Raw genomic sequence first — 14,370 nt, forward strand, 5'->3', positions numbered from 1 at the left:
TAATTGCCTAATCCAGAGAGTCAAAAAACTGCATATAAATCAAGAATAAATCTTTATACCGATGAACACAAGGACTTTCTTGAATGCATTTTGCACTTAGAGGGACTCAAGGGATTTCATCATAAAAATCTACCTTGCACAAGGTTCTGACACTTGAATATACCGAAAGACACGTGACCTTCTGAAAGCTGAAGTGTTGCTGGCACAATGTTCCATGCAACATTGTGCCTAAGTGTATTTCCCCTTGATGGTCGAACAACAGTATGGCTATATATAGAGGGTTTGCATGGCTGCCATCTCGCAAGCAAATGCTTCCGCAGGATATACATAAAAGAGTTTTCCCTGTGAAACAGAATAACTGCCCTGCAAGATGGCTTCCACGCAAAGCCTCTAAATTGCAACAGTTAAAGTTGAAGAGACTGGTCAAATGTAGTGTTGTCATCACCACACATCACGTGACAGGATTATGAGAATGCAGGTGCATCTTATGACAGGTCGCGCCCACAAAATGTCTTTAGCCTCGTATATGTCATCATCGCAGTAGTGAAGTAAACAATCTTCCCAACTTGGAGTGTCAAACGACAAAACAGATAACTCGTAATTTACAGATTGAGACACAACTACTGCTTAAAATAATCTTTATCTGTCCATACACGAAGCATACTAACAGTGACGATTAAATGAAAGGTTCACACCAGCAGTTTTAAATCAATATTTTTGGCGTAAGCAAAGTTAATTATAAATATTTTCCCAAAAGGCGCCCTTCTCAATCGTCTGCGTGGATATTGTTTAAACAAATTTCTGTCGACCCTTTTTTCATAAAAAGGCCGGTATTTTGAAAGGTATAATGACGAAAACAGCAGCCACAAAGCACACACACATGCCCAACCCCACACACAAAGAAACAAACAAATTGAAACACCAACACCGGCTTTTTTGTGAATTCTAATACACAGTTATAAATTTAGAAACGAGAAAATGTGGGTTTCCAGAGCCCCATCCTCGCAATCTGTCCTACTGTTGATGTTTGATTCAAGATCAGAGGTCCGAGCGACATCTAGCAATAATCGTTAACGTTAACCCTAACACTCCTCAGTCCTCCAACAGGTGAAGGATTGAGGAGGGTTACGGTTAATGATCATACAAGACACTAACATCTTAATTTGTCTGGGTGGAAAATAACGCCATCAATGGCCATAGCTGTGACTTTGCCTTTTTCTGAAAATGGCGTCAAAGTGTAGCATGAACATCCATTTTTCTTGTGTTTAGTTTGGAAGGTAGAAGTGTACATATCATATAATACAAGCAGACAGAATTCAACGACACAACGTCCTTGACACCAGATTGGAGAAAATAGCCTAATTTTTTTTTCAGTCTGAAAGCCTTTGCCAAGCTGGTCATGGGATCTTTTGTTAAAACGAAGCCATTCGCATCACAACAACTGCTTTTTATGCGTAAACGAAAGAGTGTTAGTAGAGATTATTTAAAAGGAGGTCGGTAGTTTTCGTGTACCCGTTGATTATAAAAGATAGACAAACAGTCTATAACTTAAAGAATTCATTTTAAGGATGGCAAAACTTCCAATCACTTACTCCACTCACGATGTTTCCTTTACATTTTTTGAATGTTTTTACTCGTGATGGTTCCTTTCATCACCAAAGAGAAACTATTACAAAAAGGACGTACAAAGACGAAGAAAGATGGATTCTGCAGAAATATCATCCAAAAGGAAACAAGTCATTGCCACCGGCTTTTCCTGAGTAACCATGGCAACCAGACTTCACGAAGAGACATCTCTTTACTTCAATGGAAAGCAATACATACACCAGAACTCAAGAAAAGTTTTTTTTGTTACGGGAGAATGATCACCACCAACCTTGTGCTAGCTTTCAAATTGAAACAAAAAGACAAAACAACTCTGTTTGGTAATTACGTGAAGATTGAATCCAACAGTCCCTGACTAACAATCCCCCCCCCCCACGAAGAGAGCAAAAACGCATATCAAAATGCGATCGTTAGCCGACTTACAACTTCAAAGTGAGTCCCAGTTGATGTTTCGGAGATCTATTCAGTATCATCTTCAGAATAAAGTTAAATTCTTTACTTAAAAGATCGATAGAAAGGGGTCATAGCTCCACCCTGTAGTGAGCTTGTCTGGGTTGCTCACATAACTCTTATTTTCTCCAGATCGATTCTTTTCTTTTGCGTATCATCGATTACCCCAAACGCGGGATGAGACATCCGCCATACCGGGACGAAGCTTGAGCCCATCAGAACTACTGAGATACACAATCGAGGACCGACATTTACTTGAACAAGTCTGACTGACTGACAAAGAGCAGAAACATTCCGAAGGAGTGCCTTTGCTTGGCGATGAATCGAGCTTTTACTCCGAGTTTCTTACAGATGATTTGTTACTATGGGGGTGCATCTTTCACATGTTCCAGTCACGATCGCCACCATCATGAAATGTCAATATTTTTCTTCATTGGATACATGCCTTGCTAGCGATGGTTTGTAATCTTTCTTATAATTCAAAGTGGACCCATTGATTCAGAGCAGAACTGCTGAATGCCACCTCATCCACCTGCTGTAACAAAGTTGTCCACTATAATTATCTCGGAAATACTTACAAGGCTCTAGTGTTCGTCTAATCATTTTCTACACTCAGATTCTGTGATCTCTGCTTAACTTCCAAGGATACAACAATTCACCTAACAAAGTTAACATCCAACTCATAACAGTTTCACGTTCATTTCAATTAAGCAAGCCACAAAACACCCAACTTTGGACAGCACAGGTGTATCAAGTAATAATCGATGCATATCGAATTACCTTTCCTCAAATAACCAAAGTATCCAGTATTTTCTCAATTAAAGTCAGAAGTCGACAAAAATTCAGCACGTGGATGCCACTTTGGTTGTTTATGGAAAGCCTACAGGGACGTCTGGGATATTTTTAAAGTTTAACAAGTTACCATTAACTTTTACTTCTGATTGAGTTCTTTCCCCCCAACGTGATTGCAACGAATAGTAACAATCGGTCATGTTATGCATGTACGTAAGGAAGGTCCTTCCCTAAATAAACTGACAATTTTTACAGCTCCAATCATTACAATGAACCACTCAAGAATACTCTTTCCGCGGTCTCTCCCCATCTACTCTCATGACGTTCACTGTCACTGCACCGTTTCTCTCACGCAGCCATAAGGCTATCTCAAACATCCACGAAATGTCAAAGCAAACAGAAAACGCAAGTCACGGTCACTTACCCATCTTGTAGTGTTGGTTCTTAGCTGTCAAGCAGCACTAAGTTCAGGTGTTTTACTACCAAATTAACGAACTACGTGTATCCCTCTCTGGGTGAAGTTAACTAGCAATGGCGACTTTCCTCACACCATGGAGCTCCTATTATGCTCACACTAACCCAACTGTTGATGTGCAGTTGGTACTGGGTACGGTATATGGGTGTGTGGTGTATGGTTGACCGCGCACGGTGAAGTGCGCGTGTGCGTAAATTGTGAAGCAGTGTAGAATGCCGTGCAGTACCGGTTCGCTGGGGTTTTCAGCCTTGTACAACACTACCTGTTGGCCACAATCTTTGTGTGACTTTACCTGTCCATGGCTTTCTTTTTGTAGCCAACGTTTTTTCAAGGTAACAATCAACAGGAGTGTTCCGAGATCTGTCTGAAATTCATTTATATAACAGACAGGAATGTAAGTCTGGGTCCTGGTTCGGGTTGGTTGTTTTCTTAATTAAATTTTTTTTTTTATTATTGGTTCAATAATGTCTTCAAGTAAATTCTGAGACAGCAAGAAATGGACCATATTGTAATGCAAATTTAATTTTTGAGCACATAATCCTATGCATAGTGCTAGGAAACACAGAGACACGTTGAGACAGAAGATGGAAGACATCTACATGTTATGTGACTTGACTACGTTCCACTCAAAGGGTACCGACTGAATAAGTCCATGTTAAATTGTATACCCAGCAAGAAATGAGACCGAGGGGTACCCCCAACATTCCAGACTATTGTTACTTAACACATCCCCCCAAGATGTCTGAAAGGAATTCCCCAGATTCCTGCAAGACAATGACCAACACAAAGCTGGGGGGGGGGGGTTCTCTCCGTCTCATACCTTGCTGCATATGTTAAATTGTTTTTAAAAAAATCCTCCAGCAGAGGGCGCTCTTAAAAGTAAATAGACGACACTAAGAACATCTAACAAAAGAAGTGCAGTGCAATAACAATAGACGCTCACTGTTATTCACCGCACCTCTATAGATGTTCGTAGGGGCTAGCGTGACGCAGTGCGGAGTGATTATTGAATAAAGTTGAGCAAAATGTATGTACTCAACGAAGGTTGTCTTCCTAATTATAAAGAGTAAGAATCAATGACTAGGTTTTATGTTTTCAGGCCAAAATAACTATGCATAATCGGTCTGTTATGCGATGTAGCACTTGCTTCGTGGAAGCTTTTCCCGTTAAACTTAGAAAAGAAACTGAATGGACTTCTTTTTTAAAGAAGCTAAATAGAGACTAGCGATCAATTACGGCACTTGTATATGCTCAATTTAAGAGTGAAATTATATTTTGAGGGTCTAAAATCGGTGCTTTTTCTAACTCATAATTACACCAGTGGTAACATGATTTTGTCGAAATTAAAGCTAGATAGACATACCTCTCACGTTTACTACTCCGGTCACAGATTTTACAGACGGGCAAATATTTGAAAAATGGACATTACTTTCAATTGAAATAATTTTGAAGACGTAGGCCTATGAACACTATTTTGAAATGACTTCCTGTTGATTGAATCTAACGTTAACAGATTCTTTTGAATTTATTTGAAACAATGTCACACAGAGGCAGATTTTTGTGATTTTAACAAAACCTTTTGGAAATCGTATATATAGTAAGCGTGAAGTATACATATATTTGAATGGAAACAAACAACCCAAAACAAGCTCCATTTCGTTCCCGAGCGATGTCATTAAAATAATTTATTTATAAGTGTACATTCAATTGTCGATTCAATTCTGTTCGTTCCACATAGTACTTCAGGGAAAATATAACTCCCCTGAAAATGTCAAGAATTTCATGGATAAGTTCTGTCGAAATGAACGCATCTGGTAGGCGTATCGGGGGGGGGGCTTGCATGGTAACTTGCACCTCTGACGGATTTGTTTAAAACTAAAAATACTTCAAAGGTGAGTAGGAAAGAAAGTATTCGGTTTTTATTAAATAAATATAGGCCTTTAATATTTGTTTCCCTGTTATCATGTGGAATGAGTCAGAAGCCGCATTCGCTTTTGAATTTGCCTCCCCCTCTGACAACAAAACCTGGATACGCCCCTGGCACCTGATCAATTAAATATGAAGTGATGACGTCTCTTGATGAAACAGAGAGTGAGTAGGTTCAGGGGAAATGTTTGCAGCTAAAAATTAATTTATATTGCGCAAATTATGCCTCTCAATTGCCATTGGGAAAAAAATAATGCTTAGTCAGATCACGCATTACACTGTTACACGGCACGCCGTGTGACAGTGGTCATTATAAAAGAGTTGCAACACACCTGATGGATTATGTAACTCGATGCTACCTCCAAAATGCCACACAATCTAATTAAATGTACCCTGCATAGTCTACTTTACTCGGCACAAAAACGATTTATTTCGACGAAATAAGATAAATGTCATTAGGTTTCCTACATGCACATCATCCCGGTAATGTCGCAACACGTCAGAGCATTTATAGCAATAACAGCGTTAAGTTAGTTTGATATTTGATATTCAACGGTATTTGTATAGTTTGGTGTAGTTTGATCAAAATTCGACATTTACATGAGTTTGTAAAGCGATTTCGATGGATTTAGTCGGATGTTGGATATTTGACATTCAAATCATGGTTGTACAGCAAATGTATCGGTTCAGCTGGATAAAAATTATTTGACATTTAGGCCTAGACAGGTTAGTGCGACGAACGTGTGTGCTTAGTTTGATATTCGGAATTCACATACTAGGTTTATGCAACGAAAGTCTTGTGTTAGAGTATATATTTGACATTCACAGTGGCATACCTGGATCTTGGATTCAAGGAGGCAAACTGGAAATTATCTGAAGAACTGATGACTGTCTGATTTTTTCCCCCTTAAAATAATCTTCCTAAACCCTGACCGGATAGGCCGTAGTACCACTCTCAATTCCTTAAAAATGGCAAAATGTCTCAGGAAAGGGGAAAAGAAAGCCCCCCGGGACCCCTGCCTTCCCTTGCTGGATACGCTACCAAATGCTCGTCGCTGGAACAAGCCCCAACCGAGCCACACGTACATTGTAACAACGACATGGTAACCTCCTTACCCAATCAGGTCCTCACGTCTATGAAGCCCATTCACAAGTTTCTTCTGCCGAATCCCGAACTCAAAATCCCAAACCCCTTACTACATTTGCGCATGGTTGACTGTGGAAAACGTAAATGGTGAGATGCATTTTGAAGCTCCAAATTAAAATTTGCACAGTAAACGAAAGCAGGCTACCGACAGTGTTTCAAGCAGGTCACGCACATACATGCGTCAACATGTTGCATAGATGCCGGAAATCTGCCTCGTTCGTGCTTTTTTATATAACGTAAATATATACATGTAATGTGGAAACATCTTTCAAAGTGAAATGCGGAAGTAGATTTCAAAGTACCTGAGTTATGTTTCCGATTATGAAATTTATGCTTCTGTTAAAGTCGAAAGTCTGATTTTTGCTTAAGGAAAATGTTTCATGCGCGTTATTGTATATGCCAGCAACAACTTATTTCTGACTGTTTTGTGAATGTATTCGATCCACAAAATAGAATTCTTTGGAAATCACAAGCATATTCTGCATTGTTTTTGTTGAAAGATTTGTCTTTGCTTTGTAAAGAAACGGAAAAGTTGTTAGTCATTAACTTTTGGCATGCTTATGAAGACACGGTTTTTCGAAAACGGACAACCGAAGTAAATGGTGGAAGTTACGGTGAACTGGACAAAAATTCCAATCTGTTTGTGGTAAAGCCTCCCTCTTCACTGTCACTCGCCAAACCGATCCCCCCATTTCTTCGGTTCTACCCATGTTGCTTTGCTTAGGTATGGGTGAGTTGGAAGGGTGGTGATGGTTGGTCCAGTGTTGAGTAAGGTGGTGGTTGGGTTGGGGTGACCTACTTGACGTTAAAGATATCCATTTACGGGCCATCCTGAGGGTGGTTCTTCGATACAGGTTCTAGGATGGAATTGGTATATCTGCTCTTTGGACTAGGTGATTGGATAACTGACATAATATGAAGTGTTGACATTAAGGTGTTTTCTTGTTTTGCATAAAATGGTGGTTGCTGTAAATTTCATTGATTTGTTTGCTGTTCACCGATCTGTTATTTTGTCTTCATGCCTGTCTATTTTTACCCGACTCTAATCAATTTGGTGTAAGACCTACGTGTATGGGAATCTCCACCCGACAGTCCTTGAAATGAACGCATACGGTGTCTTGTTGACCTCTTCGACACCCAAAATGTCCTTCGGTAAGTATACAGGCAGGACTTATTAAAACATACCCATAAGCGGCTGTGACAGCTGTATAAGTCTTCTATCTGAAGTATCGGAAATATTAATAACACATTGCTGCAGGCTTTCCACATGCTGATTAGAGAACTGTTTGCGTTAATACGCTTCAGTATGGTACTCGTGGTGTCTGTCGTACATCTGTCACACCGGTGCTTCGATTGTGCAGGCTTGTCTGGAAATACGGGGTTGGGTGCTAGACCGCAATACACGGTATTGTTTGAATGTTGGGAGAGGCCATCTTTAAAATCTATGGAGACTGTGGAAGGAAGCGAGTGCCTGCAGGAGAAGGCCCAATTTGTGAGGAAAAAAATGTGGCAAATCTGGGCAAGTGCTTGCTGAATATAAACCACTGCATGCAACTTTTACGCCAATCTTGACATGAAATTTTAATAATTATCGTTATGATGCAAATAATACGAATTCATTATGAAGTCCAGTGAGGTTCCAACACAAAGAATTTAATATACAGTGATTTTAAAAGAACTAACAAAACGAAAACGACAAACAACGAGAAGGATCTTTAAAAAAATTCTGTAAAGAGACGCACGGTGCATCATAATTAAGGTCGTCTATCCATTATCGCCATTGCTTAAAGGAATGAAATGAATCATTTGTAATTAATCTAACAGGGAGTTGAGTGGCCTACCGAAGAATCGGTTAGCCAACAGTCCAAATTAAAATGATTCCACAAATAGTATTAGGTCCTCTCCCGAGAAAAGAGAACTAAGTAATGACGTACGAGATGTGGTATTATACTGAAGGCCAAACCTGTCGTACTATCGGATACGATATTAAATTAATATATGTGGAACAAACCACTGTTAGACACGACCGATATTTGTAACGAGAAATTAATAAAGGAAAGGCATAGGGCCGGAAGCGAACAGCATTAAACAAAACAATCGTGTCGCATTGGTTGGGAAACAATACGGTAGCCTCCCAATGCAGACACAGGTTCGCTTTTCATGAGGACCCGCTCTTATATTGGATTTAGTAAATTAAGTGGCTAGAAGGCAGAGAAATTCTGATACACTATAAAGATATAATCTACAGCCTTGGGCACAGTTTCAACCTTGAACCCAACCCAATATGTATTAATTCTTTTTTATATATCTGATGTTATCATTACGTTGAAATCGCATGTCGTATCTCGAAGCATAACTACAACTGTGAGAACCGAGGCACAGCTGTACATAATGGAGACAGTGTTATATAGATTTCTAGATTTATTGTCAATAAAACACATCTACCTGACCAAAATAAAAGGTATATGCATTTCAATGGCTTTGGCATCCCTTTGAGTAATGGCGCATATTTCTATCGCAGAGGGTAAAATACGCACTTGCATTTTGTGTCGAGGTAAATGCATTTTAGAAATTACCGAAATATTACAGTATTTTTTCATCATTTATTTTCTGCGTTGATGTTTCTATTGAATTGCACACGTTTGGCTCTTGGGCATCATAAATGTGTTTCCTATTAATCATAAATGTGTTTCCTATTAACATCGAAAAAAATCGTGTGCAAAATTCATTTCATGACTTTACTTATTATTTTTCATCATTGTTCGCCTTATATCTGGCAACAGTAAATAAGTGTAAAAATTAATACAGTTTTCTTGTTGCTTAGGATCCAATATTACACGTGATGTCATTTTGACTTACCTAACGCAATTAGCCCAAACTTTAGCTTGGCACCCTTCAGTGACCTTCCTAAACGGCGTCTCACACGGGTATATCCATTTGTCAGGGCCGGCTTCGCTGAGTATTCCATAAGACACCATACACTGTCTTAAAAGCAGTAATTTCACCGTGCGTTTAGGCACCTGCTACGCCGTACTACACCGGCGAGTTTGATCTCCAATCCACGTATATTTGTCCGGTGAATCGCGTATTCCACTTGAAGCTACGAACCACCTACGCTGCACGCACTCATATCCACACAAACGATTACTCCAAGAGATAGGTTACTTCTTACTCTCGGAATTACTGTGTTCCTTGGTTACTGAATGACATCATTGAAATGACATTTCTGCACTATTTGTCGCCACAACGGTAATTGAATCAATTGAACATAATGGTGTCACCTAGTGTTACATCGTCTATAGATATAGCACTACTCCATGTGGACAGCACAGACGCGAAGAAATTGGAATGAAAACCACCGTCTATAAGGCACACGCGATGGGAAGATATCCCAAAAAAGGAAAGAAAAAAGTCACTTGCAGTTGACAGCGGGAAAAAATATACACAGCAGCGTTGAACGGTTAACGAGTCAAAGAAATGCCGCTGTCTAAGAGGTCGAGTGGGAGACCGGTGAAAAGTGCGGACCTGACAGCTTTAGGGGACTTGGTCTGTCGCTCTCATCCCGTCGCAAGACAAGTTAATCCTCAAGACTCCAGGCTATGACCACTAGACTTGGCCACATCCAAGCGATAAAACTATAATCTACCCAGGAATTGGAGCAGGGTTGTTGTGTAAGTCCACCACCGTGTGCTCATCACAGTAAGACGTGAAAACAAATTATATTCGTGTTTCCTTGATGTTGCCGGTGAAAAAAAGGTATTTTGCAGAGATGATGAAACCAAAAATGACTTAATGACATATGGAAGAAAATGACTCCATCTGAGTTGATTCTCACGCTAGCTGAAGGCACTGGAAATAGACTGCAGTAGGCTATTTAATGTTGATCCAATTCGAGTGAATCCCAGTTTGCCACATCCAGTCCGTCATGTGGATTTTGTCTCTCTTTTGAAGTTCTTAAGTCACGTCCAATGGTAAATTGATTAGCTGTAACATGGACAATGAGAAGTATGCATAGACTGGGCAGCTGGTCGTGCTGCCCACACTCTACGGCACACAGTTTAGTTGCTGTCAGAAACAGCACTCGACGCGCGCGAGTCGATGTTTTTTTTCTCTCTAAAGGATGTTTTATTTTGAAGGCTGCTAAGTGAGAGAATATGCCAGAAGTAAACGCTGGCGGCGCACTACTTGGCTTGTAATTCCAAGCGGAAGTTGACAGGCACGTCATTCTGCAAATACATGTAGTTAAAATAGTAGACTTTATGTATTGTGATGGTTGCCTAGTAACGACCTTAAAAGACACGCTCCTCCATTCAACTTTTTTAGAATGGCATCCTACATTACAATCCGAGGTTCTGATTAATTTCGACCTCAAATGCCAATATGTTCTTCTTAACAGTCGTTGTCATAGAGACATTGTAAAAGATATTTGTAATGACGAAACCTCAGAATAAAAACGCGTTAAAAATAATTCTCAACGTTGATGAACGTTTTAAGTTAAAACGAGGAAATGAAGCATTTTACTACACAGGATGTTTTTGCTTCGAACGTATATTCTGATTTTGGCCGTTTTGCAGTGAAGATGAACATTGAAGATGAACAACTTCACATGACTTCACATGGGCCTATACCGTGTACAGGCTATGGGTTTACTCACGCTAGAAACACCTATAATCCCAGGCACGTCACCTGGGAGCGGGGAGCCAGAAATGCTCTGACGGGGTATTACGGGGTATTACTCGGCTCACTATTGACGGCAAACCACCATGTTTACGGATGATGGCTTGCTGTGTACAGCATGCAATATTACGGTACAATAAGATGCAGCTCGGAGTTCATTGGTGTTTGCGATTTCATATTTTGGCAGATCATAGACCGAGGAATAAATTGGACTGCTTAGAATTCACCGCGCGATTTTCCCCCCGCTATTTGTGTTAGTGCAGTTCAACAAACATTTTCCTACCTTTCTTTCGGTATTATCGATGATGTTTTCTTACTGGCTTAGTAGGGTTTGAATGATTGGTTTCGTATGATGTTAAAGTGAAGGGTGATTAAGATAAAAGATATAACTAGCTTCGGGCTATTTGGTTGTTTTATTTGTCCGAGATGCTGGTCAATGAGCTGATTTCTTAATTGCCCAAGGGGGCAGATCAGAGACTTCAAGGAAAAGAGTTCAGACAGGGGTTTATCCAGGCGACTTATTGCCTATCCCAGTCATTATGTTTAGTCCTTGCATTTTGACTTGAGATGGCTCTGGTTTTCTCAGTGTTCATCCAGGAGGCGTTGTGTGTGTACAGAAAAGCGGTGTGAACATTCAAGAGCAAAATCGAGAGCGTGAATGGATTCGAAATGCGAAGGCAGGACGGTAAACAGCATACCACAAATTCAAAACCAGGACGGATTATAAGCACTGGATGTTAAAATTTTCTGAAATCGTGGGGGTAGAGGGTAAGGCCTGTCAACATTTTTTAAGTCCGATTGTTGCGGACAGGTGGACACATATAGGCTGTGTATTACGTTGTTGCTGATAACCCTTGCAGGACGCCATATTTTTATGTTTTTCATTTTTTTTTCATTTTAATCGTTATTTATTTTTTAGTGTAAGCCCCCCCCCATCCACAGCTAAATCGATATATATTTTACTGGTGTCTTTATAGCCTTAATTACTGATATTTTTTGTTTACCTTGACAGGACGAACATTCTACCGTATCCGGTTCGTGACTTCGTCACAATAGCGGACGCGCCACGATATGCAGGCTCCCATTGGACAATCGCTGAAGTTGCTCGTTAACTTCCGGTTCCATGGTTCCAAGTAAACAGCGATCAATGCATGTAACTCTATGTGCAGTGCATGCGCAATGGGCGTGGTTTAAACTGAAGTGACGTCACACTTACGAACTGGATAGAACTTTTCCCTGTGATGGCACAATCGTGCTGGATCGCGATGTGTTGTGATGGTAACGACTGCATAGTGTTGTGAAGGTAATCTACTTATTCAAAATAAACTAGTCAACTATGCAGAGTTCGCACGTGCGCTCACACGTGGTTGAAGTTGCCCGTAGGAATATGCAATCACCGTGGCCAAGGCGGTCCACACGCGATGGTATTGTTTACATTTAGCGCAATCCAGTCACGTGGGAGAAAAAGGTTTACAGGCATAAAGGATTTCATAGATGTTTGCTTTGAATTAATAGAAATCAGCGATTGAACATAGTCTGACACAAAGTATGCATGAAATCAGCGACACACGACTCTGATTTAAATCTGAGAAACTAGTCTTGGAAGAGTCGTTATCAAAATTCCCAAGATTCCCCAAAGCAAATTGTTCCGTATCATATTAATAATACTTATCACAATCTGCTTGAATACGAAATTACATGTTCTTGTTTTACAACAGGTGAGGGATCTTGCCTGGTGATAAACTGTGGCGCACACTACGCGATGTAATGTGCGCATTTTTAATTTAGCAACCTGACGTAATCAGGATACAGATTTAAATTTTATTAACGATTAATTTTAATACCTTCAGCTTCCCTGACTGAGTGATAATTTGGCATACAGCCGAGATTATATCGGATAAGTCACTTTTAAGGTTTATTACAAGGATGGGATATATTTTAAACATGGAAACGTCTCTTTGATGTGCAAGGATTAATGAATTCCACTCTGCGCCACAGAACTATTCCAGGTTGAACTTAGTGAAATGCAAACAATGAGCTTATTCGGATTCCAATGAGGCTATTCGGGAACAGCTACACGCGAGCGCAATAATCTGTCCTACCCATCAAGGAGATCAATGGTCCTATCAGTATAGCCACACGCGCGCTTTCTTCCCGCAAGACCTTAGCTTTTTAAAGTAACGATCTGGCTCATTAGACAAAGCAATACACAACAACCTTATGTCGTGGTTCCAAATTCCCATAAACTATGCCCCAAACCATCCAAATGGCCATAGTGGCTCAGAAAAAATAGAAGTTTATTACTTTCAATCCACAAAATGTAGGCATAATGCATCATTATGCGTTTTTTTTTCACAATCTGAATCGCTTATTTCACGCTCGGTGACTGCCAATCGATGTTACTTGGTTGATTTTCCAGCCCAAAGCAAGGCCACTTTTTTTCAACCACCTCACTTTCTGAACTAATAAAATACTAGCTGTATGCCTCCCAGTGATAAACCATTGGAGAAAGATGCACATTAATACGCGCTGCGCGTGAAAAATTTCATCATTCGCCGTTGACTTGTATCTTGGAATTACCGTCTCTTTCCAAGCTCCTCAGAATGTTCTTGACTCTTGAGTCTTTCATCTCACGCCAACCCGCGGGGGGTTTATAGTTCGGTTAGGAGTGCGTTACACCATCAAACAGTCGAGAATTTAATAACCTTTCGATGTCTATTACGCCTGTTAGTCGTGCCAATTCTCCGCGAGAAACGCAGCACTCATATGCGTCGGTGGACGACGAAGGTACATGTAGGTAGGTTTCAACGGTTTGATACAACCTGGTGTGCCTCGCTCGCTCGACCGAGCCGACGAAAACACTGACAACGGGTGGCGATATCTTGGCGTGACGAGATCGAACTGTGATGCATTTGCACAGCGCCGTAACACGCATGCGTAGTTATGGGAGAAAGCGAGAAACACACGTTTCAGAGGGAAATTATTAACTGCGCATGCCCCGTTTTGTAGGGTTTTGCATGCGTAATGTGGGCCATGGGAATTCGTGCCAGGCAAACAACTTCTTCATTTTATGAAATTTGCGTCTTGTTTTCACTTTTGGGAAAGAAAAATAATTGCCCAAAATATTTCCATGGTAAGATAAGGCCTTTTCCTAACGTGTTTTGTGGGAAAAAAAATTGAAAAATAGTACCAGAATGGTCCAAACTAGTGATTCTTGCGAAAAGCTCTTTTCGTGAGCGGTAGTTTGCTTACGTTTTGATGCGATTTTTGAAGGCTCAAAACAAAGAATTTGAAGTTT

At 40.3% G+C, this 14,370-nt stretch overlaps 1 protein-coding gene across 14 annotated transcripts in view; it reads right to left on the minus strand.

Annotated features, from left to right (window-relative positions):
* The window catches only part of LOC110976375 (voltage-dependent calcium channel type A subunit alpha-1-like), a 160,910-nt gene extending 150,472 nt beyond the window's left edge, over positions 1-10,438 (minus strand). For 8 of the 14 annotated variants that reach the window (XM_087143283.1, XM_087143282.1, XM_087143289.1 and 5 more), the window contains exon 1: positions 9,255-10,437. In XM_087143283.1, coding sequence (XP_086999409.1) covers positions 9,255-9,363 — 109 coding nt within the window. In that variant the 5' untranslated portion in view covers positions 9,364-10,437. Of the gene's footprint in view, positions 1-3,271; positions 3,450-9,254 lie in introns of those variants that run through there. The other 6 variants (XM_087143287.1, XM_087143288.1, XM_087143281.1 and 3 more) reach the window with 5 other exon arrangements.
* Between the last annotated feature and the right edge of the window lie 3,932 nt (positions 10,439-14,370).

Source organism: Acanthaster planci, linkage group LG11 (genome assembly GCF_054643075.1).
Source record: "Acanthaster planci isolate LZ-2023a linkage group LG11, COTS_SCS, whole genome shotgun sequence".
Lineage (NCBI taxonomy): Eukaryota > Metazoa > Echinodermata > Asteroidea > Valvatida > Acanthasteridae > Acanthaster > Acanthaster planci.